The sequence below is a fragment of the Stenella coeruleoalba genome (genome assembly GCF_951394435.1).
Source record: "Stenella coeruleoalba genome assembly, chromosome: 2".
In the NCBI taxonomy this organism is placed as follows: domain Eukaryota; kingdom Metazoa; phylum Chordata; class Mammalia; order Artiodactyla; family Delphinidae; genus Stenella; species Stenella coeruleoalba.
In genome coordinates, this window is record NC_137147.1 from 175,539,857 (window position 1) to 175,567,247 (window position 27,391).

The 27,391-nt window shown below is 41.0% G+C and overlaps 1 protein-coding gene across 2 annotated transcripts; it reads left to right on the forward strand.

Annotated features, from left to right (window-relative positions):
• The first annotated feature begins 874 nt into the window (after window positions 1-874).
• On the forward strand, window positions 875-27,324 carry SUV39H2 (SUV39H2 histone lysine methyltransferase). Of its 2 annotated transcripts, XM_079914929.1 has the most exons (6): window positions 875-1,038; window positions 3,641-3,786; window positions 16,896-17,567; window positions 19,542-19,688; window positions 21,426-21,555; window positions 22,327-27,324. In XM_079914929.1, the coding sequence occupies exons 1-6, from the start codon at window positions 1,008-1,010 to the stop codon at window positions 22,431-22,433; spliced, it is 1,233 nt and encodes a 410-aa protein (XP_079771055.1). In that variant the 5' UTR covers window positions 875-1,007; the 3' UTR covers window positions 22,434-27,324. The 2 variants fall into 2 exon arrangements, with proteins under 2 accessions (XP_079771055.1, XP_079771056.1); XM_079914930.1 differs by lacking the exon at window positions 3,641-3,786 and having other exon boundaries at window positions 964-1,038.
• Window positions 27,325-27,391: the final 67 nt, after the last annotated feature.

Below are 27,391 nucleotides of genomic sequence, written 5' to 3' on the forward strand. Positions count from 1 at the left end.
TCAATCTTACACAGGATGCTTTAAAATATTTTTTTATTTTACACAAATTTCTTTTAAAAATCCTTGGTAGACGTCAAACGGCTTTCTACCGAACTTTCGCGATTTACTCTTGGCAGACTTCTGCCTCAGATTGTTTAGAACAATCACCATGGATGCGGTGCTACGGCTGGATGGGGGCGGGCTGGGGGGTGGAGACCGGTGTGGGCCCGGTGAGAGGACCTGGGCATCCCTCAGCCCGGCTACTGGTGTGGGACGTAGCCTGGGAGCTCGTCAGAAACGCAGAACCTCAGGTCCCAGTCCAGACCTACCTAATTCGAACCTGCATGTTAACCAGATGCCCAGACTCCTCTGCCCATTCAAGTGTGAGAAGCACTGATCTAGAACAGTGGTTTCAAATTGCACACTTAGAATCACCTGGGGAGCTTTAAAAAATTCCAACGTCCCGGTTGCACCCCATTCCTATCAAATCTCCGAGAGTGAAACCAAAATACAAAACCTGTAAGTGATCCCAACGTGCAGCCAATTTTGAGAACCTGTGATCTAGGGGCGTAGCGTGGACGGAAACGTTAACAATGGCCAGTTGGGCTCAGGTGGCTGAGGAGCAGGTGTGAGAGCCAAACGTACTCTGCACCGCATAGCTCCGCTCTGCGTTTGCAATTTTGCATAACGTACACGTAGCGCCCGTGTAGAAGAACTAACAAGCGTGGGAAGGCCTAATGTCGGTACCCTGAATCAGGCGCTAAGCCAGCCAGGCCAGGGCAGGTGGCCCTTCACCTAGGGTAGCGCTCCCCACCCCCGCGCCCCGCCCCTCCGAGCGCCCGGAGGAGACTTGGGGCGCAGGCGCACTCGCCGCCGCGGCTGTGTCGGCCTCCGCTGACGTCAGGACGCCTCGCGGGTTAGTCCCCCGCCCCGGCCCCCGAGTTCCGCGCGGGCCGGGCTGGGGCGGGGCGTCAGGCCAGCTGAGCTATCCGGTCAGACCGCGCCAGTTTGAATGAAAGCTCCTCAAGATGGCGGCGGCCGGGGCCGAGGCGCGAGGAGGTGAGGGCTGGAGAGCGGCGCCCCGCACTGTCCCCCGTCCGCCGGGCAAACTCCCGAGGCCCGGGAAGCGGGGCCGGGACGCGCGGGCCGGCCGGAGCGCGACGCGGCGAAACGCCGCCTCCCGCGCCACTGACACCGCGGCCCCCAGACGCGCGCCTCGGGCTCCTCCCTGCCCCCGGCCCCTGACCCTCCTCGCGGCTCGGCCCGCCCGCTGCCCTCAGTCCCCTCCCGCGCCCGACCCCCGCGAGGCCCGGCCCGCGCGCACCGCTGCCGGCCCGCCGACCCGGCGGCCCGGCCCCCGCCGCCCGCCGCGCCCGAGCCCCCTCCCCGCGGGGCAGCCGTGCGGTGGCGTCCGGGCGGCCCCGGCGGAGCCCGGCGCGGCTCGAGGTCCGTGGGCACGCTGGGGGCGCGACTCCTTTGTGGTGGTTTGAGCGGGACGTTTGCGGTCGGGCTGGCTTCGGAACTGGGGAGCGGGAGGACCCCGTGGGGTGAGTGTGACCACAGTGTCAGAGGAGCGGAGAGAGGTCGGGGCAGAGGTGTGAAGGCTGAGTGAGGATGCACCCCGATGCGGACGCACCGGGAGGGGCGGGTCCCCGTTGCAGAGAACCCCAGTAAGTGGGTACTGGCGGCGGCAGCCCCTGGCTTACGGGAATCGGTTCCCCCCCCCCCCACCCCGGTAACTTGCGAGGTATTTATGTGGACGCCGAAGAATTCGGTGCCTAACGTGTGTTTGTGCGCGCGCTGAAGGACGGGAACTTTCACTGCCTTATAGAATTGAAAGGTATTTTCCAGCGCTGCGCCTCTCTGCGTGGATTATGGATTCATTACCCCCCAACTTTTCCTCCGCTAGGGGTTAGTGTGGAACTAGTGTCAAGTTTTCGTGGTGGTCATGAAATGTTTAATCTTACCAATGAATTATTTTTCTGCCGTGGGGGCAGGGGGTTTGCAGTTTTTTATGTTCCAAGTTTTCTTATTCCCCAAAGCAGCATTTCCGTGGAGGGTCGCGTCTTGAATCCTCGTGTAACTCGGACTGGGTGAAAATGGTAGGAACGGCAGACAAATCCACGCTGGGTAGATAGCCCAGAGGAACCTCCTCTGCATGTGATCAGCATAATGAGGTTACCTTTTACACAAAACATCCTGAGGTTATGTCAATACAGGGGTCTTAAGGGGTCGTTTCTATTCTGCCGCTCCCCTCCCCCCAAGCCACCACTCCAAAACCAGCAGACTCGCCCCCCAGATATTTTGGGGGAAAATCCTTTTCGCTTTCTTGGTCTAGAATCATGCATCCTTTTTTGGAAGGGGTTGGGGGCACGTGTGGAAATCGTACTTGAGGGTTTCTGACCGTGAAATCCCGGTGTGAGATGGAGAGGGCGAGGGGAGATTATAGGAAGACCAGCTGTTCTCTCCTCTCTGGAAATTACCTCTAACCCAAAAGGTTATCACCACTACCTTGGAGAGCTACCAAGTAAAGCCAGCGTTTACTGATAAATTTTGTTTGGGAATCCCAGTTTACTCCAACCCTGCCATTTTTTTCAGCGAAGCTGAAACCCAGAAAGATGGAAACCTCCCTAAAATCATGCAGCTCGGTGGCCTGGCGGAGGCTGGGGCAGAGGACCTCTTGATCCTCCCTGGTGCTTCTACTAGCGCTAGCCATAAAGCCAGGTTCATTACCTGTTTCTAAATATCAGTTTGTGTTAACATACTTTAAATGCAGTATGGTAGCATACTGTTTACGGGAATTTGAGGGTAAAATCTTCCGCAGCAGAGTTAGTTATTGGCTTCTACAAGGTTGATCATGAGGACGGCTGACTTTCTTCAAGCTTGGTGTGTGGATTATGTAAATTGAATACTCTCTGTATTGTCATTCTTGGCTTTGGAAGCAATATAGGAAATGAGTAGTAACAAAACTCAATATACTCTCCGTTGTTTTATTTTAACTCCTGGGTTTATTGACCTTGATAATAATACATTGCAGCATGGGCAAAATCGGAGTTAAAATTTTATGCAACCTTCCAAAATGGGAAAAGTAGGCCATGTGATGTATGAGTATGTAACTATAGAATTAGATTTCAATTAGATTTCAGTTCTTGTTGTTCAACTAAGAATCTTACATTGTTACTTTTTAACAATGTAAGATTATTTTAAAATATATTTAAGATGTATTTCTAACAATAATGAGCGTGTCCTTGAGATCTACATTTTATTAAATGAGCATTTCTGTGTAGAATACAATGAAAAAGTCAAAAATATTATCTCGACTTTTGCATCTATATATAATCTAATGCAAGCTTATAGACATGAAACATTTTGTTCAGGGGGCCTAGTAGAAATTGACATCAGTTAAACATGTAGGATAGAGACCCATGAGAAAATCCAGGAAGACCAATTTACCAAGAGAGTTCTTTAATGGTTAACTTTTTCTTAAAGACGTGTATATGGTTCCTTGTCATATGAATTTTTAGTCTTATAAAATTGCCACTTGAAGGGTGGGGATATAGAGGTCTTGAGTTTTCCCCTTTTTTTCTTTTGGTTTTTTGTTTTGTTTTATTTTAATTGAGTAGCTATTTCACTAGTAAAGAATTCTATTTTCTTATTGTAGCTTGGTGTGTGCCTTGCCTAGTTTCACTTGATACTCTTCAGGAATTATGTAGAAAAGAAAAGCTCACATGTAAATCGATTGGAATCACCAAAAGGAATCTAAACAATTATGAGGTGGAATACTTGTGTGACTACAAGGTAGAAAAGGTAAGGCAAATATCTAGACCCTTAAAAGAGACCTAATCAGACTTCAATTCAGTATTTCATATTTCTGTGACATAAAAAGAACCTTAAAAGTAAGCAGAACTCTTCTTAATGGTTAAAATTCTTGGCCATAATAAAGTTGTGTCCTATCATCTGTTTTGCCAAATAACATTGAGAGGATTTTGAAGCATAAAATGTTCTTATATTAGAATATTTCAAGGTGCTTATATCAATATCATTCTACATCCAACTCTTGATTATCTCCAGGTGGATTACCAGAGCAAATGTTTTATCTGAGATTGGCTTCTCCTGTCATTCATTTTGTTCCTGAATCATGTTTCCCCACTATCACCTGAGATGAACCTAGAAATTCAAGCCAATTTTAGTGGTACTGAATCTCCTCAAGAAGCATCACCGTTTGTATTTCCTGCCATCCTGTCAAACTCCTGCTAGCAGTGAGGTTCTGTTGTGCAATAAAATGGCCTGGAGTTCACAGTCATTTCTAGGCTTCGTCTAGAACCTCATGACTTCAGTAAAGTCATTTAACTTCTCTGGGCCTCACTTTGTTTCTGTTCCTCTACAGGGTTGTTCTTCAAGAAGCTCTTTCAATCTAAACCTTACAATGTATTTTTGAGTAATTCACCTTTCTGTAGTCTACTTCCTCTACAAGAACTCTGTTTCAATTAATTAATCTGTCCATTCTTGCAGATGAATGAATCAGGAATCCTGTTTAATTCTTTGTTTTCCTTCTTTTTCATCCTCCATATGGATTCAGTCATTAAATCCCATTCTTCCTTTGAAACATCCATCTTCTTTTTGGTGTCACTGACTTCCCCACTCAGTGGGATTTTATGATGAAGCATTTCACCTACACTCTCAGCAGCCTTCAACCCCAAAACAACCCTGTCATCTGCCAATTCAGTTTATAAACCCTGGCCTGACCAGTCTAGCCACAGGTGTCATATAATCACACTTCTTGGTTCCGTTACATATTATTTCTATTCTTGCACTGCTCAGTTCTACTTGACAAGCTTTTTATCTTTTGCTTGCTCCTTCCATTTTTGTCATCAGTTTCCCCAAATTTTATTACTTTTCTGGACTTCTGACTGTATCCCTCCCCCTCTCATATTCAGCTGCAGACTTCTGCCTCACTGGATCCTTCAAGGATGAACTTTCAAGTTACCTTCACACCAGTTATCTGTATCTTTGTTCATTCTTTCAGAGGTGTCACCATTTTTCTTTTTTCTTCCTACCCATCCCCTTTAGGACTTTGCTTAATCTCTGATGTCCTTTTTTTTTTTGCGGTACGCGGGCCTCTCACTGTTGTGGCCTCTCCCATTGCGGAACACAGGCTCCGGACGCGCAGGCTCAGCGGCCATGGCTCACGGACCCAGCCGCTCCGGGGCACGAACCTGTGTCCCCTGCATCGGCAGGCAGACTCTCAACCACTGCGCCACCAGGGAAGCTCTCTGATGTCGTTTTTGTATCAAGCACTGTTTTTCCACTGCTTTATCTTAATCAATAAACCTATTCAGATCTTCCTTAACCTTCCGAAATCTTTCTTACGTCTTCCATCCCCACTCAAGCATTTCCTGTCTTTTCCTTCTACTTCATTTCCCATTAACTTTTTAAAAACGGCTTTATTGACATATAATTCACATACCCTACAATTCACCAATTTAAACTGTACAATTCTAAGGTTTTTGTACCCTCTCAGAATTATTCTAAAACTTTTTGTGGAGATGGTAGCACATTTTCATTACCCTAAAAAGAACCCCATACTGCTTAGCCATCACCCCCCAAACGTCCCCATCTCTTTTCCCCGCTAACCCTAGGCGACCACTAATCTCAATAGATTTGGAATCTCAATGGCTCCCTGTCTCAATAGATTTGCCTATTTGGACATTTCATATAAATGGAATTGTACAATATTTATGTGATCCTTTATGATTGGCTTCCTGCATTTAACATAATGTTTTCAAGGTCCATTCATGCTGTAGCACGTATCAATACTTCATTTTTTTATTGCCAAATATTCCATTGTATGGATATATCACATATAATTTATCCATTCATCGCTTGATGGACATTTGGGTTGTTCCTGTTTGGGGGCTATTATAAGTAATGCTGTTATGAACATTCATGTACAAGCCTTTGTGTGGGCGTGTTTTCGTTTCTCCTGGATATATACCTAGGAGTTGAATTGCTGGGTTATATGGTACCTCTGTGTTTAACCATTTGAGCAGCTGTCAAACTGTTTTGCAAAGTGACCGCCCCATTTTACATTCCCCCCAGCAGCGTATGAGGGTTTCAGTTTCTACATGTTCACCAATACTTGCTACTATCTGACTTTTGGATTATAGTTGTCCTTGTGGGTATGGAGTGTCTCATGGTTTTGATCTGCATTTCTCTGATGGCTAATGATGCTGAGCATCTTCTCAAGTGCTTATAGCTCTCGGTCCGCAGCCTGTTAGGAACCAGGCCTCACAGCAGGAGGTGAGTGGCCGGGGAGTGAGCGAGGCTTCACCTGCCGCTCCCCGTCGCTCACGTCACCGCCTGAACCATCCTCCCCCCGCCTCCCCCACCCCAATCCATGGAAACATTGTCTTCCACGAAACCGGTCCCTGGTGCCAAAAAGGTTGGGGACTGCTGCTTGTAGCCATTTGTGTATCTTCTCCGGAGAACTGTCTATTCAGATCCTTTACCTGTTTTCTTAAATTGGGCTGTTTGTCTTTTTATATTGAGTTGTAACAGTTCTTTGTGTATTCTAGATAGTCCCTTATCAGATACACAGTTTGCAAAAAATTTCTGCTGTAGCTTGCCTTTCCACTTGTTACTGACTTTTTAACCCTCTCTGTCTGATTGACGGCTGTCAGTGGCCTCCTCAAGGCCAAACTCGAGGACCTCAGATCTTACTGTGCCACTTTGCAACACCTAACACTGTTGGCTACTCTTTTCTTCTCTGAAACTCGTGTCTTGGAGAGACTGCCTAGGTTCTGGTTCACATTCTGCTTCTACCATGTACTAGTTGCGTGACCTTCAGCACATTGCGTAGGTTCTCTCCTTCGCTGCTTCCCGTACGGGATGAGGATCTTTATAGCACCGGCTCGTGGGGTTACTGTGAGCGGAGACTGACCTGCGGCGGTCATGCCGTAGAGGGGTGTACTCTCATCATTGTTACTCACCTCTATCTCCACTTCTTTTCGCCACCAGTTTTTCTTACTGTTCTTTCTGAATCTCCTTTACAGTCTCTTCCCTGTCCTTCTCAAGTGTTAATACATAGTCTCCAAGGCTCTGTCCTTGGCCCCCTTCTCACCTCGAAGCTGCTCTGCAGACGACCTCTTTCCCAGTGGTTTCTACTTCTGTCTATTTGGCTCATGACCCTCAGATCTTCGTGAGGCATTGACTTCTTTCTGAGCTTCATTTTAAGCTGGACACCCTACAGGTACCACATTCGGCGTATTCAAAACTGTACCCATTTTCCTCCCTCAAATCTGTGTCCTGATCTAGTGTTCCCTACCTAGTTTGACAGAATCATAATACTCCCAGTTACCTAACCTTATAATTTCATACTTTTTTAATTCTTCCTTCCTCCCCACCCTCTAAATCTAATAGGTCATCAGATTATGTAGTCTCTGCCTCTCTGTCTTTTCCTGTTCATTCCTGTTATACTTTGACAGACAGAGTAAGTTACCACGGAGTCTGTGCTTACATTGAAGGAGCTGCCAGTTTTCTTTCTTATGCTACAGAATTCTGAGTATTATAGTTCAGTTTGGGTAACTTTTGCTGCTAGTTTCTCCTTCATCCTTCTCCTTTTGGTTCCTTGCTTTGGAGTAAGCACGCTTTGCACACTTATGTCCTCCTACAACCCACTTATATTCCTCACTTCTTTTTTTTTTTTTTTTTTGCGGTACGCGGGCCTCTCACTGTTGTGGCCTCTCCTGCTGCGGAGCACAGGTTCAGCGGCCATGGCTCACGGGCCCAGCCGCTCCGCGGCATGTGGGATCTTCCCAGACCGGGGCATGAACCCGTGTCTCCTGCATCGGCAGGCAGACTCTCAACCACTGTGCCACCAGGGGATCCCTATTCCTCATTCTTATCCTGCCTAGCACAGATAACTGAATCTGTAAGCCAGTATTACTTGAACGTACCTCTACCTTTTCTGTCTTTCTGTCTGTCTGTCTCTCATGTTCAGGGCAGGTGAAAGATCTTAACACCCTATCCTTTTCTTCTGTGTTCCCCTCCATTTAGCTCATGAAAGACACTGTCTCAGTACCATATTCTTCAAAGCCATTACAGTTGTTTCTGAAACAGAGCTCTGATTGCATTAGGACCTTCCTTTAGCCCTTTAAATGGCTCCCTGGTGTCTGCCAGTCTAAGCTGAGACCCTTTGGACTAAGGCTGTTATCATCTGGCCACCAGCCCCCTTTCCAGCTTGTAACATACCCTACTTGTAACATATCCTACTTGTATGTTCTCTTGTAACATTTCCTACTTCCTTAGGCATTGATATACTTGTAAATTCTTCCATGTAGCTAAGGTTTACTGAGTATCTACTAAGAGCTGAGCACTCTTCTAAGCATTGAGAATCTAGCTAAAAAACAAACATAGCTTATATTCCAATATCTGAACACATCATGCACCTTTGTGCCCTTTTGCTTTTCTCATCCACTTCCCTCTTTGAAATATTGTTTCCCTTCTCTCCTTGCAAAATCTGCATGGCCTGCAAAGTTCAACTGAAAGGTTACCACCAACCATAGAACCTTCTTCCCTTCCCCACCTCTAGCAAAATTAATTGCTTTATATTCAGGACTTATAAAGCACTGTTCTTGTCATTATTCTAGAGCTGTTCACATTTTGTAGCTTTGTTTCATACCTGCTGAACTGGCAACAATTTGAGGGCCAGGACTGTGTCTTACTATAGCCCCTAGTACGTAATGGATATTTAGTTCATGGTTGATGAATTGAATTGGGTGTTGCATCAGTGATTTCTCCAGTCCTCACCGTCACTGTTAGACTAGACCTCCATAGCGTCACGCTTAAATTATAGCAGCAATTTATTGCCTGATATCTCTGGTTTCACCTTTCTGTTGTCTCACTCAGTAAACATTTGAGTTTCTTCTGTGTGTCAGGTACTACATTAGGCAGTGGGAAAATAAAGGTTCATGAGAAACTGTCCCTAACCTTAAGGAACTCACAGCCCAGTGAAAAAGATTGACAAGTAAATCACCCAATGCAATAGTATAATAAGTGTTAGGGCAGACATCATGATGTGATCTGTGAGAGGTATGCCTGGGCTGGTCAGAGAAGGCTTCCCAGAAAAGATAATATCCAGCTGGGGCCTGATAAGATGAGTAGAGTCTTTCCTTAAGGCTTTAACAGAGAGAATGGGGTGGTAGGATCTGGAAGTGGGAGACAGTGAGAGACGAGTAGAGGAACTCCAGCCGTCCTGCAGCAGTGGGTAGTCACCTGAACGGTTCTGAAAAGAGTGACGCTATCAGATGTGCAATTCAGAGAGTTTTCTCTCTGCAGTGAGGAACGTGGATTGGCAGGAAGGGGAATGTCATATGTATAACTTACACATTCTGAAAGGCTGTTGCAGTAATCTGGGCAAGAAGAGATGGTGCTTGAACTAAAGTAGTAACAATAAAGATAAAGATAAGTTCGTGATATTTTGAATTATAGCGGATGTAAAATTTAAGTCTGTGGCTTAGTGGTCAGGGGGTTGGCTGGGGATCCAGCAGTGAGGGATCCACATCTAGGAAAGCTTGCCATGGCGTAGAGAGTAATACTGTTCACCAAGACCCAGGAATATAGGAAGATGAGGCTTAAGGAGGATTAGGATAGGAAGACTAGATTGAAGTTGGAGAAGAAGGTTGAGAGCATTTAAGTGTAAGACGACCAGTAGATAGTTGGAAATGTGGCTCCAAATCAAGAGTGAGAACTAAGTGGAAGCATTGCTCTTGAAGCGATTGGCAAGAAGACGGGGATTGAAGCCCCAGGACTGGGTACAGTTACACCTTCATTAACTCTGCAGATATTTCTCCAGTCTTCTACCATCTACCATGTCACGCACTGGGCACTAGCAATCTCAGCAGAGAATGACACAGAGGCGTGGTCCCTGATATCATGGGGTCTATCTTTCAGTGAGAGTAGAAAAACCTTAAATATCATTGTACGAAGGACTTAATTATAGTTGAGGTAAGGCTAATGTAACAGAAGGCTCTAGCTCATCCTGGAGAGAGTAGGCAGGTGTCCGTAAGGACTGATGTTTAAACTTAGTACTAAAGGGTGAAAAGATAATGGGGGAGGGTATTGAGTCAGAAGAGAGCCTGACTCCTTCAAGGAATTTGCAGTGTGAGTGGAACATAGAGGGATTGAAATGAGGCTGGAAGGATGGGGCAGGCCCCAGAAAGTGCATTTTCTTGTAGGCCAAGAAAGGAATTTTGGACTTAATCTTAAGGGCAATAGGGAAATATTTTGTAGTTTTGAGCAGGGGAGTGACCTGGGGAGAGAGGAGTGTTGAAAATATCACTCTGGCTGTTGTGCCGTGAGTGGATTGAAAGGGTAAGAGGCCATTGCAGTGATCCAAGTAAAGAAAATGGGTGAAGAGCCAGGACTGAGGAACAGTAAGTGGTACTCCCAGGAAGAACTGTCAAAGCAACGGAGAAAAACTGGCGGGAAAGGTAGGAAGAAAATCAGAAGAGTAAACACGGCAGCCTGAGGAGGAGATAATGTCAGTAAAATAGAGTCATACCCAGTGGGTCAAAGAAGTATAAAGCTCCCTCTGGATTGAGCAATGGACGGGTCATTGACACCCTTAGAGCATTTCTGTGGTATGGATAGAAGAAGCCGAAATAGAATGAATTAAAGAATTAGTTGGAGGTGAGAAAGTAGGGTCAAGTGGTATGGGTGACTCTTTCCAGAACTCTAGCTTTGAAGAAGGGCTATGTAGGGTCTAAGGGTGTTTATAATTTTTAATTTAAAAAAAAATCCGAGTAGATAATATGATTTTAAAAATTGCATGTTATAAAGCATCTTATACTGAGACTATACCTTAGTCTCCGATCTCTGACCTTTTAGTAATTTATCATATCTTTTCAAGATCCCTTACTTATTCAAGCATTTATATCTCAAAGGAGACTTAGTTTAATTTTGCCTTTAAAAAATAAGGGAAGGCTTCCCTGGTGGCGCAGTGGTTGAGAGTCCACCTGCCGATGCAGGGGACACGGGTTCGTGCCCCGGTCCGGGGAGATCCCACATGCCGCGGAGCGGCTGGGCCCGTGAGCCATGGCCGCTGAGCCTGCGCGTCCGGAGCCTGTGCTCCGCAACGGGAGAGGCCACAACAGTGAGAGGCCCGCGTACCACCAAAAAAAAAAAAAAAATAAGGGAGATTCAGATGCTAGAGAGGATCAGGAGAGAGCAAGAGACTGAAGGGACAGGAGATGGGGGTAATTGACGGAGGAAGGGCCTCTCTCCTGTTGTGTCTGTGGTCCCCTTCTTGTCTAGCTCCACGCTAGGGTCACATGCTACTAAAAATAACGGGAGGCGGTGGGATAGGGACTCCTGAGGGAAGTGGAGGAGGTCTGAAATAGCCAGCTCGGAAAGTGGAAAGAATGCTAGCTGGGGGAACAAGCAGGTGGTTACCGTGATGAGCTCATGTCAGGTCCAGTGGAACTCAAAGGATGTAAACTGTGGTAGTCTCACTGCTGTGTGAGTTTCCTGTGCCGTGTTGTTGCCATGTCACCCCTTCATACAGAAAAATTTCTGACAAAACTGGGTTCTCTTTATTAACATCCTCATCTCATCAGTGAAGAACACCCATGCACATCAGTGGGGCTTCTCCCTTAGGAATCAAATATTAAAGAAATACTACCCAAAGCTTTGATTTCTTAAAGTATCCAGATCATTCTGTGTCTCTAGGACTACCACTATACTGCACGGCCACATACTACCACATACTAACACGTACTACCACATACTAACAAAATAGCCACATTTAACAATAGAGTCATACTCCTAAAAGACTGATTGCACTTAAGAGTGATTTGTTAAGAACTGGAATAACAGAAATCATTAGACTAAAACCTGAATTTTAGAGACCAGGAAAGCAGAGCTCCAAGAGGGACTTCTCCAAGGTCATGTTGTTCATTTGTGTCAGCCTTGGGCCTCTAACCCAGGCCCCCAAACTCCTACCCTCTGTCAGTTACTGGTATGGAAATCTAGTGACTTTCCATTGACTGTAATAGTTCTCGAACTGTGTTCTCATGGAACACTGGGATTTTCATAATCAGATTAAGGCTGTTCTGCCACTAATAGTGAATACGGTGATTACTTCAAAACTTGCAGGGGAAAAATAGCTAATGGGAAGGCAGATTTTGTTGTTGTTCTTTTTTGTGCCCCCATATGTATATGTATTTCAAAGTGTTTGTGCTAGCTACCACTTACTGGCTACAGACAGCAGATGACAGAACAAATATTGAAAAACCATGAATTGCTATCTCCAGGTTAAGTTGAGCAGCCTGTATTTCTTTTAAGGATTCATATCGTTACTGTTGTGATTTTTATATTGCATATGTGTTGGTAGTTGTATTTTTCGTTATACATTCAGAAACATTTAGTCAAAGCCTAGGATATAGTAGGGAATTGTGCTTGGTTCTGGGGCTGCAAAGAATAAGATTCTTTCCTTCCCCACAAATGGCTTATAGTTTAGATTAGAAATGGGAACACGAGTTGGCAGTAATCAGAGGGAGGGAAGACTTCACGGGAGAGATGACATTTGAGCTGAGTTTTAAAGATGAGTAGGTTTTTCTGCATATAAAAGATGAGACTGAAATAAGTGTTCAGTAGGCAAATGGAAGAAGACATTCTAATTAGAAATAACTGTGTGAACAAAGCAACAGAAAAGTATGAAAAGGCCTGGCATGTTCAGTTACTAACAGCAGTTCAGTGTGGCTGGAGGGTGGTGTGTGAATGGGGCCACATTGGAACGTTGAGTCAGGGAGGCATCAGGGACCCAGTCAAGAATGATCTTTGTTATAATAGGAAGTTTGAGCTTAATTCTTTAGGCAGTGGGCGAGCCATTAAAATTTTTAAGCAAGAAAATAACAGAATGGCTGGCACTGTGGATGTTTTGTTTTTATAAGAAAACTACATGTTAGTAGAGAAGGACAGAGTGGAGTGTTATCAGTCTGGTGGCAGGGAAACCGGTAGGAGATCAGTGTCCTAATCCAGGCAAAGCTGAAGGCTTGCAGGAACGGGCATTCTGGCGAAAGAGGTGGGCCAGAAGAAGCATGTGGAGAAACTTGGTGATGGGTTGGGTTGAGAGGAAGGAAGAGATGAGATTGACGTGGTTTGCGACTTGTGTGACTAGGTAGATGGGGGTAAGGCTGCCATTGATGGCGAATACAGAGAGAAACCATTCAGGAACAACAGTGGCGAGTTCCATGTAGATAGATTGATTAAGAACCTGTGGGACAGACATCCAGTAGGCTATTGACTATATGGGGTTGCAGCTAAAATTTTGGGAGAATCAGCATACAGTTAAAACCATTGGAGTGAAGAGGTTGCCCAGAGAGAACATTTGGAGCAAGAATTCTTAGTCTGGAATCCACATATCCTGAATTTACCCATTGTATCATACATGTGACTTTTGATAGGGGAAGGTCTGTAGCTTTCTTCAGATTCTCAAAAGAGATGAACCCTTGTTTAGTGTGAAAAGGGGCCAAAGACAGAGCCCTGAGTGTTTGCATTGTGTAAGTGCAGTTCCTAGTAGACAAGATGGAATTAAATGTATTTACATGGAATGAAGCTCCCCACAGAAACACCATGGTTTCTAAGAATTGTAAAAACCATTGGCCTACGATAAAGTCAGGTGTTCAGAGCTGTCCGGAATTTGCTCTTGCCTTGCCGTTACCGTTCTCTCTCTCGCTTCAGTGTTCTAAACTGTAAAGCTGGCTAAGTCCATCTCTTCACTGTTTTCTGGATACTTCACGCAAATCTTAGCTCCAGGCTTCTGCTTGTGTTTTTCATCCTGCCTGCCCTGTGCCCTACCCAACAAATGCTATCAATCTTTCACAGTGTAGTTTGTTCTACTTCCTCTGTACCTTTTTCTCATTGACCTATATTGATTTCCCTCTGTGTATTTTAGTGGTATCTATTGTCTTATTTGTTTTGGCATTTAAAATTGTACCACCTTGCACTGCTACTTATTTTACATACTATTGCCTTCCTTTCCCAGCGAGATTTTGCTCCTAAAGGCTAGTATTACCTTGCATCTCATCACACCCTCTAGTGACCAAACTTTCATATGCTCATAATAGATACTAAAATATTTGAATGAATTTAACCTAAGCTAAACATAGTGGGGAAAATGTCTTGAAGAAAAAAATTAATAAGATGCATTCCAAATTATACAGGAATGATTAGCAGACCATTTTTATGACTCCACTCCATTTCTATAGGTAATCAAGAGTTGATTGCATATCTGAATAAGATACTGATATCCTATGAGACTTAAGAAATTTTTGACTTTTATTTGAAATTTTAGGGTATTGAAGTAATTGAATTTGTTAAGTCAAACTGATTTTTCTGTATAAAATTATCTTATTTTTCAAAATGGAAAGATCTTTTTTTGATTTTAAAAGTAAAACAAGGCTTATAAAATAAAAGGAGTCTACAAAGTAGAAATAAAACGTTACTAATATTTCTGTAGCACTCAGGTTTTTGAAGCATCTTTACCATCCGTAAATTAGGTAGGTACCATGTGATTAACATACAAAACTTGCAAGCGACTCATCATAAAACATTATTTTGGAAGTTGACTACAGTGGCATAGTGTTTTTAGTTTTGCTGAATGATAATTTAGCTTAATCATCTGACTTGAAGCCACCATTTCTGTTTCTTTCATTGTTTGCTGGTAACTTTGGTATAACCCAGGGCTATGGTAGGAAAAACTACAGCAGGAAAAAAAAAAAAAGAGGACCAGGGTTGCATTGCTTTATTTTGGAATCAGAAACATTTTTAACTTTCATAATTAAGGGGAATCGGTAATGTTAGATACTGCCAAGTGGATCTCATTATTATTGAGCATATATCTGCCAACAGCAATCCCGAATTGTAGTAGTCACCTCAGGAGGGAGAAATCCATGTTACGTTTTAGTGAGCCAGTATGACTGACACTTCAGTATATGTCTAGGCTTTTTTTTTTCCTGGAATCATAGTATATATTTTCATAGAAGTACAGTTTTTGTGCATATGCGCACACCATAATTGAGCCACTTTTTTTAACAAAACATATTTTGACCGTTTTCACAAAGAAGCAAAGGTCTTTTAATTAACAAGCATTACTGCTTATCGGGTAGAATACAATAAAACCTCGAGATGAAGATAAGCCCTCTCACTCGTCAGGTGACCTCCTGCAAAGCTGCCTCAGTGCCCCTCCCCCAGTGGTGCCTCCACAGTGCGGCTTATACCACATTGCCTAGACCTGCCAGGCCACTTGGCGTTAATAAACTGAGTAGTAAAACATCCTTACTTTATAATAAAACCTTTATTAAAAATTTCAGGAAAAAGCAAATGTATCCCAGTTAAGTTTTTATCAATATCTATGAATTAAAATAACTAAAAACCGTAGAATGCAGTTTAATCACTTTCATATTTCAGAAGGCCTTTTACCCTAGCACTCGTGGATATATGTTCACTATTCCAGAGAACAAAGACAAAATTGAGAGACTTTGCTTGAAAAATTTTTTTCTTACGTACACTAGACTACCTTTTTTAAGAGAAACTTAACATAGCATTGCCTGGCTTTAAGGGAAGAAAACGTAGCCAGTCACTGGGGTGGGAAGGCAAGATTTCAGGTACCATGGTGGCCAGCAGCAGTCTGAGGGATAAGTCAAAGTATTTGATCTTTGGTGCCTTGAGGGCCTGCCACCTAATCCAGCCACGGGTGAGTCTAAGGTAAGAACTCTCTGGAATTGTGCTGTTCAATAGAAATATAGTACAAGCTACATATGTATACAGTCGGCCCTATGTGTCCTCTGGTTCTGCATCCCAGGATTCAACTAACCCCGGATCGAAAATACTTGCAAAAGAAAAACATTCCAGAAAGTTCCAAAGCAGAACTTGAATTTGCCATGTGTTGGCAACGATTTATATAGCATTCACATTATATTAGATATTGTAAGTAATCTAGAGATGATTTAAAGTATATGAGTAGGTTATATGCAAATGCTGTGCCATTTTTACATATGAGACTTGAGCATCCGTGGATTTTGGGTTCCGAGAGGGGTCCTGGAACCAATCCTCTGGTGAATACCGAAGGACGACTATGATTTTAAATTTCCTTGTAACCACGTTAAACAAAATGGAAAGAAACAGGTGAAATTGCTTTGAGTAATATATTTAATTTAACCCCAAATATTATTTCAACGTGTAATCGATATTTACACATTAAGAAATATTTTTTAAAAATTAACAAATATTGTGCGTTATTTTTTTGTGCTGAGTTGTTGAAGTGCAGTGTGTATTACACTTAGAGCACATCTCAATTCAGACTAGCCACATTTCCTGTGCTCCATAGCCACATGCAGCCAGGAGTGACTGTATGGAACAGTTCACTCTAGAAAATCTAGGGGATGTGTGCCCAGGACATTGAGAAAAAGAACTTCCCTCACAGCCAGTGTAAAATATGAAATTACGGACCTTAGAGGATGCCTACATCTGTGCTGGCCAAGCAAGCCACTGAGCTGGGTCATAAATTATTCATTTTGGGACAACTTATTTCCATGATCAAGATCAATATATTTTGTGTCACTTGATCACTGTTTGGTAACATATTCATGACTTTCAGTACTTTTATCTTTCTCCAGGTGCGACTCTTTTGTCTCTGGTCAAACGTCATGCCACATCTAAATTCTATGCATAGTTTATGTAATATAAAGAAAAATAGTTTTATTTTTATGATTTGTATTTCATCTGCTAGTAACTTGTGACTGTGTATTCTGAACTTTATTAAGAAAAATGATAATACCTTACTCTTTAAGATATTAAATTCTTTTCAGTAATTGGGTCTGTCATAATCTGATTTGCATTTTCTTTTATATTTTAAGGATATGGAATATTATCTTGTAAAATGGAAAGGATGGCCAGATTCTACAAATACTTGGGAACCTTTGCAAAATCTCAAGTGCCCATTACTGCTTCAGCAGTTCTCTAATGACAAGCATAATTATTTATCTCAGGTAAAGAAAGGCAAAGCAATAACTCTAAAAGAAAATCACAGAGCTTTGAAACCTGCCATTGCTGAATACATTGTAAAGAAGGCTAAACAAAGGATAGCTCTGCAGAGATGGCAGGATGAACTCAACAGAAGGAAGAATCACAAAGGAATGATTTTTGTTGAAAATACTGTGGACTTAGAGGGCCCCCCTTCAGACTTCTACTACATTAATGAATACAAACCAGCTCCTGGAATCAGCTTAGTGAATGAAGCCACCTTTGGTTGTTCATGCACAGATTGCTTCTTTGAGAAATGTTGTCCTGCTGAAGCTGGAGTTCTTTTGGCTTATAATAAAAATCAGCAAATTAAAATCCCACCTGGCACCCCCATTTACGAATGCAACTCAAGGTGTCAGTGTGGACCCGATTGTCCCAACAGGATTGTCCAAAAAGGCACGCAGTATTCACTTTGCATCTTTCGGACCAGCAATGGCTGTGGCTGGGGCGTAAAGACCCTCGTGAAGATTAGGAGAAGGAGCTTTGTCATGGAGTATGTCGGAGAGGTACGCTCGCTTCTCTCATAGCGCACAGTGTGCGGGAGGCTCGTGCTCTTGAGGCGCCGCCTTTTACCTCAGTAACAAACACGCTTGGTACGTTTTGCTGTTACCGTTTGCAGATATGTACAGACTTCAGGTTTGAGGGAAGGGTTCACTGGCATCATGAGAAATACAAACTTGAATGTGAACCAAAAAAATTATACGCAGTGCCAAATGAAGTAGAGTCGCCTTTCAACAAACACCCGCTCATAGTCATTGAAACTGGCATTTGCAACTTTGAAAATATGACCAGTATTTTTACACAAAAGTCCTAAGAAGAATATCAGATCTAAATACATCCTGACTTAGAAACTTTTAAATTGTAATTTACTTCACCCATTTGACCAAATATGATTAAGTGTAGTTGGCAAAACTCAATTTTGCATCAGCATGAATGATACTGTAGAGTACATGAATGTTTTATGAGCAAGTATTGTAAAGTACACATAAAAACATTTATTGGGCTTCCCTGGTGGCGCAGTGGTTGAGAGTCCGCCTGCCGATGCAGGGGACTTGGGTTCGTGCCCCGGTCCGGGAAAATCCCACATGCCGCGGAGCGGCTGGGCCCGTGAGCCATGGCCGCTGAGCCTGCGCGTCCGGAGCCTGTGCTCCGCAACGGGAGAGGCCACAGCAGTGAGAGGCCCGCGTACCGCAAAAAAAAAAAAAAAAAAAAAAAACATTTATTGCAGCCACCGATAAGAAAAATCCAAACTCTTTGCATCTGTAACTCAGCTACAAAGACCATTCTCTAAAATACCAACTACTGAGCACATTTATTTTCATACATATAATGCTTATATACAAAAAATAGTGTTTACCACATACTATTTTAGGCATACTATTCTAAGCACCTTGCGTTTCAACTCTTACTAAATTCTCTCAACAACTCTGTGAGGTGGTAGTATTTCCTCCATTATTGTACAGCAGGAAACTGAGGCACAGAAAAATTAAGCAGCTCGCCCAAGGTCACTTAGTTAGTAAAGAAGAGCCGAGGTTCAAAACCAAGGCTGCAGAATCGCTGCACTTCACCTGTACACCACACTTCCTCAAACTGAGTGGTGGGCTAAGCTGTGGCTAGAACAATGAGTGTGACTGCATGTCTGGGGTTGTCAAACCAGGTATTTTAAAAGTTGTTTGGAATTAGATCCCCTTTAATTATCTGTATTCATCCAGAATTCTGAGGTTAAACTGCATCCCTATTTTGATCCTGAAATTTTTAGATAATGGCAGATTATTATAAATCACGATTCAGAATACTAGACCTTGTATAATCAAATTGTTCTCTTCTTCTGGTTTACTGAATGTGGCAGCTAAATTTGGTTGACACCATGAATCACTTGAGCCATTTTTGGTTTCTTGAGCTGAGCGTGTGGTCAGGCTGTGTTCTTCAGAGCAGAACTGTATAGATGATGGTTGTGAGCTACAGAATTTCATGAAAACCACGTATTCTACAAAACTAAACTTTCCAAACAGTTGACCGCAAATTTAATGTACCTTCTCTCCTGTATTTGTAAATTTCCATTTGTAACTGTACACAGATTCGTTATAGGAAAAATATGCCTTCAGAGCCTATTTAGAGCATACCTACTTCTAAATTTAGTCCTTTACACTCTGTTATGTCTTACACAGAGCTGTAGTTGTGTAGCTTTTTTGAACATATCAAATAAATGAGAATCGAAGGTGGGTACTGTTTCCGCTTGCTGATTGTTGGGTTGTCCTCACTCTCATTTGAACAGTCATACTTCGTTTGCGCCACCCGTTCTCCTCTCTGATTGCCCTCCTCTGTTCATCTAGCTCTTTTAGTTTATGTGAATGTTTACTTTGATGGCACTTTTACTTCTTTTTATGCACCTGAAGGCATTAATATGTTAACTAATAGATTTATGGATGGGTGTTTCTTCAGCAATAGCTATATAATATACTATAGTTTTTTCTTTTTAGGTTATCACAAGTGAAGAAGCTGAAAGACGGGGGCAGTTATATGACAACAAAGGAATCACATATCTCTTTGATCTGGACTATGAATCTGATGAATTCACAGTGGATGCAGCTCGATATGGAAATGTGTCTCATTTTGTGAATCACAGTGTAAGAGAGAAAGTATAGACAGGACTAATTAGTACTGTTTTAAAAGATTTTCCATACTTGAGGAATAATTGTCTTTAAATTATATACTCTTTTATTATCTCCAAAGTATTTTAATACAAGGGCCTCTTCTGTTAATTCCTGGTATTATTGCTGTTTCAGGAAAATTCATCGAGGTGCCTACCAAATAACATCCATTTTGCAGGCCTCTTTACATATGTTGCTTCATTTACACTTGCCAACAACTTTACGAGATAGGTATTGACCTCGCATAGAGGAGGAGATTGATGAGCAGAGGAGTTAAGAGGCAAAAGGTTAAGAATTAACACATAGCTATATGGGTTAGAGAAGTAAACACAGCTAAATTTAGGATACACAACTAAAGAAGGGTAGATTTGCCGTGTTCTCTTAAAATGTAAACATGTTAACATTTTTATAAAATTTAAGAATTTCTAGAGGAAGTATTTAGGGCTACTTTTCTAAATTATGAATTAGTATTCTTAATTCTTGTTTGAAAAGAACTTAGAATACACTTGGACCCTTAACTCCAGAATCTTATACTCTATAAAAACTATTTCCAAAAGTAAGGGAGGTTAGGAGTTACTGGACACCTCCTAAGTGCTAGATGGATAACATAGTATTAGGCTTGTGAGACTGACAATATTCTATAGATTAGATGACATTATCTCCATTTCATAGATTACAAGGAAAATGTTTCTTGGAGCATAAGTTCTATAGCTGATCATATAAGGAGGTAGACCATGTTAATCTTTTGATGGATTTTATACCAAAAAACTAGTTTATGATTAGTAACGAAATGTCAGGGACCTTCTGACTCCTTTGTTTCCTGGTTTACTTACATGTTGAATCTTTTCTTAACGATAAAATTGAGATACTCTCCAAATAGATGTATTCTATTCAAGGACAATTAAATAGTTACTTTGATTTCTCAGTATGATTCACCAGATCTTTCTTGCATATGCTAGAATGTAGTGCCGAGTTCTCGAAATGCTGAGCAATTTCAAACAGAAGTTTAAGAAATGAAACCCCATGCAACATGAAATTTGAGCTCTACAATGCTGATTTGATTTTTTTAAAAGTTACTCAAGTTCTTTAAATATGCCTTACTAGAGCATGTTTTACTTTTAATTTCAATAATTCTATTTCTATGTCTAGATGTTCTACTTGGGCATTTTTTGAATCTTTCTAGGCTCTTCAATAAACTTTTGATACAGTAGTCCCTCCTTATCTGCAGTTGCACCTTCTGTGGTTTTAGTTACCGGCTGTGAAACATGCTCCAAAAATATTAAATTAAAAATTTCAGAAACAAGCAAAAAACAACAACAACAACAAAAAATATATATATATACCTTACTAAAATATTTACAGGTGAAATGATAATGTTATCTAACATTTGCATTAAAATTCCCCAAAAACAATTAAGAAGTTGGGACTAGATGAAACAAGATTGACAAAAATGTTAATAAGCTTTGAAGTTGCATAGTGGATCTATGTGGACTTACTATATTATTTTCTCTAGTTCTATGTATGTCTGACATTTTCTGTAAGGGAACACAGTATTTTTAAATGTGCATGCCTCAAAGCCCTCTAAACAATAAGCAAGTTAATTTCTAGTAGAACTTAAAACTAATACTTTGGGAAATTAAAGATTTTATATAGCATGTAGCAGAGCTCGTTCATGTCAATTTTACTTCAGTGGGTTCTCATGTTCCTTTTTAGTGTGACCCGAATCTTCAGGTGTTCAACGTTTTCATTGATAACCTCGACACCCGTCTTCCCCGAATAGCATTATTTTCCACGAGAACTATAAATGCTGGAGAAGAGCTCACTTTTGATTATCAAATGAAAGGTATGATTTTCAAATACAGTTTCTTTGGTGGAGTTTCAGTGTGAAGAATCTAATCAGAATAGGAGAAGACCTTAGAGTATCTGAACCAAACTCATGTTAAGGTTTTAAAAAATGAGGCTATAAGAGTTTGTCTTTTTGCTGAGGGCACAAAGCTAACCTGACAGAGCTAATACTAGAATCCAGGTCTGCCTGATCTTGGGCTGAGTAATGCTCTTTCTTCTACAGCATGTTGCTGCCTGCTTTTTTCAGAACTTCCATACAGAAGCTTATTTATTATAACATCTTTTCTCAATATTACTTGTATTTAAAAAATTTTAAGCCTACATTTCTGAATATTTACTGAAAGATGTATATTCGTAAGATTGAAAATATGATTTAAATCACATATGAGCTTATTCCATTCCTAACTGAATCTGGCTTTTAAAGAGAACATTTAATTCTGTTTGCTTTACTGTGACAACATGTGTTTTCTTTTCTTTGTTTTTCTAAGTATGATGCCCTTTACGTATTGTTACTACTTGACCTTGCTTTATGGCTCTTAAGCAATTTATGAAATGAATGCGTGTATACTGGATTTTACTAGTAAGTTTCATCATTTCACAAATCCATTCTCATAAATATGGACTAATAACATAGACTTTACCTCTCACTAGCCCACAGCATCCTTTCAAGACAGTTTGTAAAGATTCTGTCAATTTACAACTGAAAGAAAATTTGAAACTCATTATGAATTGTCTTAACTCTTCTGTATTTCTTTTTCTACGTATTCAGGTTCTGGAGATATATCTTCAGATTCTGTTGACCACAGCCCAGCCAAAAAGAGGGCCAGAACTGTGTGCAAATGTGGAGCTGTGACTTGCAGAGGTTACCTCAACTGAATTTTCAGGAAATAGAACTGATGATGATTATAGTTTTTTTCCTAATGTTACCATTTTTAAAAAATAAGTATTTGGGACTCTTTTCATATTATCAAGATTATACACTATGTTAATTTACAATTCGTGTTTCAGACTATTGGCCAAATGCATTACTGATGCTTCTGAAGAGAGGAACACAGGGTCACATAGACTAATTTGAAATATACATATTCAGACTGTTTACAGATCTGTGTAGAAAGAAGTCTGTGTGAATAGAGAACTGCCTCCTTCAGTGTTTAAGTGTTAAACTAATGATGTAATAGTCACTAAGATCAAATATTCGACTTGCCATACACCTTGAATTTAGAGAAATAGAGTTAATTCTTATTGGACAAATACACAAGTTCTATTTTTGTTATTGTCATTCCTGTTTACCTACTTACTACTCATTGTACTTGTATTTGAGACAAATAGGTGATACTGAATTATACTCTATTTTCTACTTTCATTAAAACATTGAGGTCTTAATGATATAGAAATTTAAGGTCTAAAATTAAATGTAAAAAAGTTTAATTACAGCTTGATTTAATATTTTGAAGCAATCTAGACCACTAGGAGCGGTGGATGTCTGAACCAGTAATTCTAAAATATTTTTTAATCCTGTAGAAGAAAAATACCCAAAATGTTCTCCCTAAAATTCTAGAATGGCTAGCTGTTATGCTTCTTTGAAAGGATGGGGCGGTTGGGACCAGGGGGGTTTTTTGGAGTGCCAGGCAGGGGGGATGCAGCACTTGATAACATGAAGTAGGCGGTCCATGCTGAGTAGCTCTGGCCTCCACAGTAAAACGAGATGCCCCCTGAGAGCGGCTGTATGTAACGATAATGTTCCTCACTATAATTAACATTACATTTTCTGAATTTTCAGGTAATTTTAACATTTCCTTTCCACCAAATTTAATTATTTTTATAATAAATAAAGGGCCTGCAGGCCCTTTTTAAGAAGTGATCTATATTTTGAACTGATACTTATTTTATACATGAATTTTTTTAATGTGATAAAGCTAAACTTGGCTTGGCCAAAGTGCGTGTCTGAATTATGACCATTTATTACTTGAACTATGAAGACTGAAATGGAATATATTCATTGTTTGGGGTTTTTTTGTTGTTTTTGTTTTTTCCTATGTAGTGAAACCTCAGTCCAGAAAAACTATATTTTCATCTCTTTCTGATCCTGGGACTTCTAATCACGGTGTCCAACATGAAGGCGAATGCAGCAGATAAGTCTAAATCTTGGTATTCTTAATTAAGTTCTGCCAGAGGTCCCTGCCCGAGGCTTTAATGACCTACAGTAAGCTTGGGTAAAGCTGAGCTGACTTTAAGAAAGCAGCACTTCACATCTTCATCCTTAACCTCTTTTTTGGGAGAAGCTACACTTTGTTATATTGCTGTCACGGGATTTTGCTCTTTCATAACATAGGGTAAATTGTTTACATGTTTGGAGTCTCAGAGTATATTCTGTCTGCTCACCAAAATTTGCCGAAGGTGTCAAGGAAAAATATATATTTTTAGTGCCATTTTTTTCTTTATGAAAAAATAGTCACATGGCGTCAGTGGTAAAAAAGCGTCACAGGTTTACAGGCCAAACTTGCTTTGAATTATAATTCTCACAGGTTCAAAGATGTAATTGTACCATTCTTTTTAAAAGGTCAGTGTTTTACTGTCTAGTTATTTGATCTTGTCTACTCTCTGTTAAAGAAACGTAAAGCTGGAGGACAAAGGGAGGTTGACTGTTTTCGGTAAACCCGTTTTGTCTTGTCCTTATTAATAGAAACGTAATGAACCTTTGAAATTTTTAAAAACCTGCATTACCCTTAAGTTGCTGAAAAGCTGAACTTAAGCAGTAAAATGATAGAAACTATTTAAACGAAGCTGTTCGGAGCTTTAACTGTTTTAAGTCAACATTTAGCTTCTTTAGTTCCCTAAGTTGTCAGAATTTGTTCTCTCAATATAAAGCAAATATTCAAGGGCAATATTTAGATCAAGTTTAAACTGTAAATTAATCCACTGTTCAAGTTGTATCGGTACCGTTGTTCTCGGTATCTCCAGAAGAGGATTGTGGTACACAATTGGTAATCTCAGGGTTTTTTCCCCACATATGCACAAAATCTAGACTGCACTTATTTTTCTTATAGTTCAACAGTTTCTCTTTAGCAAAATAAATTTAGTTTGGCATTTGACTTTCTATTTATCATGGCTTAGCTTTATTTCTGAATATTTTACTGTCATTTCCAGTAAGGCTACAAAAAGGGCAGAAAAATATTGATGTATTCATGACTACCTGTTATTGAGATTAACCAAAGGTTTATATACCATTCCTTTAAATGTTACTTTTAAGAAAGTCTATTATTGTCATGATTCATGCATTTGAATATCAAAGTAGAATTTTACACTTAGCATAAGGTAGACGGATACTTTTTAAAAGTTTTGAGCATTACTATTAGTCACCAGGTACTTAAACATATTGTGCTAAGTACTGCCTGGAAGTACAGAGGCATTTTAGAATTAGAGCTAATAATCTCTGAGCAAGTCTTAAGCCCTTTATCCGTACTCCTGTGCTTCTCATGAGTCTGTGAGGTTGGTGCCGTCCTCCCTATGGCAGCATACTGAAAAAACAGGCTTAGACCGGCTAGGGAACGTTAACATCCCCAGGATCATAAACTAAACTTGACTACTTTTAAAATATTTGACCAACTTCAGGCAGACTGTTTTAAAAAATCCATTTCTATGTTTGTTAGTTTAAACAAACTTCCAAGTCCTGGATTCCTCTCTAAGGCAAATGTAGCTAGCCACTGGGTTTCCTTTGTGACGTATCTTGGTATCTTGAAACTTGGTTTTCACTTCTTCATACGTCACAGTTCTTGAAGTAAAAATCAAGTAGCCCCTGTAATTAACCCTGCCCACTTCTATGCTCTTTTTGAGAGGCGTTAGTGCAGAGTGGTTAAGAGCATGGACTAGGGGCCTGAAGTGCCTTGTTTGAGTCGTGGCTTCACCCCTTACGAACTACACGGACTGACCTCGCTGTGCCTTCACCTCCTCATCTGTGAGTGGGGATAGTAAGTGTACCTACCTCAAAGGGCGGTTGTGAGGAGGAGAGAGTGTGTAAGAGAATCGAGCATTGTCACAGAGTAAGTACCATATATAAGAATTAGCTGTAATTACTCTGTACTATAAACCTGTACTTTAAAATATTTGGTGGTCACTACAAGTTTTTTGATCGACGTCTGTTCTAGTGCTTAGCCCTTAAATTCGTTCAGCCAGCGTTTATTATGCCAGGCTTGCCTATGAAGCAACAATGAAAATGTGGCAGTATGGAATATTAAATTCATGGTGAGATTATAAAATGCTAAGAATATATTCAGAAGAATGTTTACAGGCATGTTTTAAACACCCACCTTGGATCATAAGCTATACTATTAAAATGAAGTCTTAAATGTCAGTGAATATATACAAATGTATGTAGTAGTAACATTTGATTATGTGATGTGTAATTATGAAGTGTAACTAGTTTTTAGAGCCTAAGATTAAAAATGAAGTCTCTGGGTTCCTGTAATAGGCCTGTTGTAGTTATGAGTATTGAACGTTTTGCAGTCCCTACTGGATCTCTCCAGTGACTTATACATTCATCACCTTGAACTTAGGTAATGGTACTCATCGGGGAGCTGGGCAAAATGGAGTAATATACTCCTGCCCCAGTCATACTGAGTCTGTAGAGTGTATTTCATCAGCAGCTCAGGGTAGCATCTGAGCTAGAAAGAAAGGGGTCAGTGTTCCCTTTAAACTTCACATTCTTGCTTACACACCTCTGCCCTCAGCTACCTTACTATGCTCAGACCAGTCTGTGTTGGTGTACATATTAATAAAACTTACTGTTGAGTAATTTAGGGCAGAGACACTTGCTATAAATTGTGATTCAACATATTCCTCAGAGAACAGTCAGGAAGGAGTTGCACCCTTACTCTCAGCCCTGACCCTTAATAATTGTGTCGGTTCCTTCCCCTCACCCCTCTCTGGTGCCAGTTTCTTAGCCGAAATTTGAAGTGTAGTCGCCACTGTCCAGTTTTTCTCCCATGTCAATGGACAAGGGCTAATTTATCCTTCTGCCAACATTTGGGAATGGAAAATTCCCTTCTGGACAAGTGAGAGGGCTGGCTTCCTGGGTCCACTTGACATTGGTTCCCCTGAACACCCAGTTTATCTTCCTTTCCCGCTGACCCTAAGTCTTGCAACCTTAATTAGTTTTGTGGCTCCAGTACTGATTTTTGGTTTAATTACAATGTACCATGGTGATACTGCATTTCATTGTTTAATTGATCCGAAAATTGTTTTTTAGAGACTCTGCTTAAACTTGTTTGAAGTGAAATCTCTGCTTTTGCTTTCTTAATCTATGAAATATCAGCAAACCAAAGGGTTTATGAATATTTGCTAATAACTTTATTAAATCCACATACATAACTATGCAAAAACATAACCTATCGATGGACTTTAAGGAAGCTGAATGCCTTTTAAGTAAGTATTTTCTTTTAGGTTTTGATTTTACCACAGTATTCACATCAATACTCTTAAGTGATGGAACACCTGAGATAGGTAAGGGGCTGACTTTCTTCTATCGCCATCAGTTTATGGTAATAGATCCAAGTTTATTCTTTAAATCTGAAGTATTTTTACAACCCAGGATATGGTCTGTCTTGGTGAACGTCGTCCTTTGTAAACTTGAGAAGCGTGTCTTCTGCTGTTGGATGAAGTGAAGTGTTCTTAGTGTCAGTTAAATCCAGTTGGTTGACGGTGCTGTTCAGTTCTTCTGTATCCTTGCTGATATTCTGTAGACTGATTGTTACAGCTGTAATTGTGCATTAGTGTGTCTTTCTCCTTTCAGTTGTTTTTGCTTTGTATATTCCAAAGTTGTACGGTACTTTTAGGCT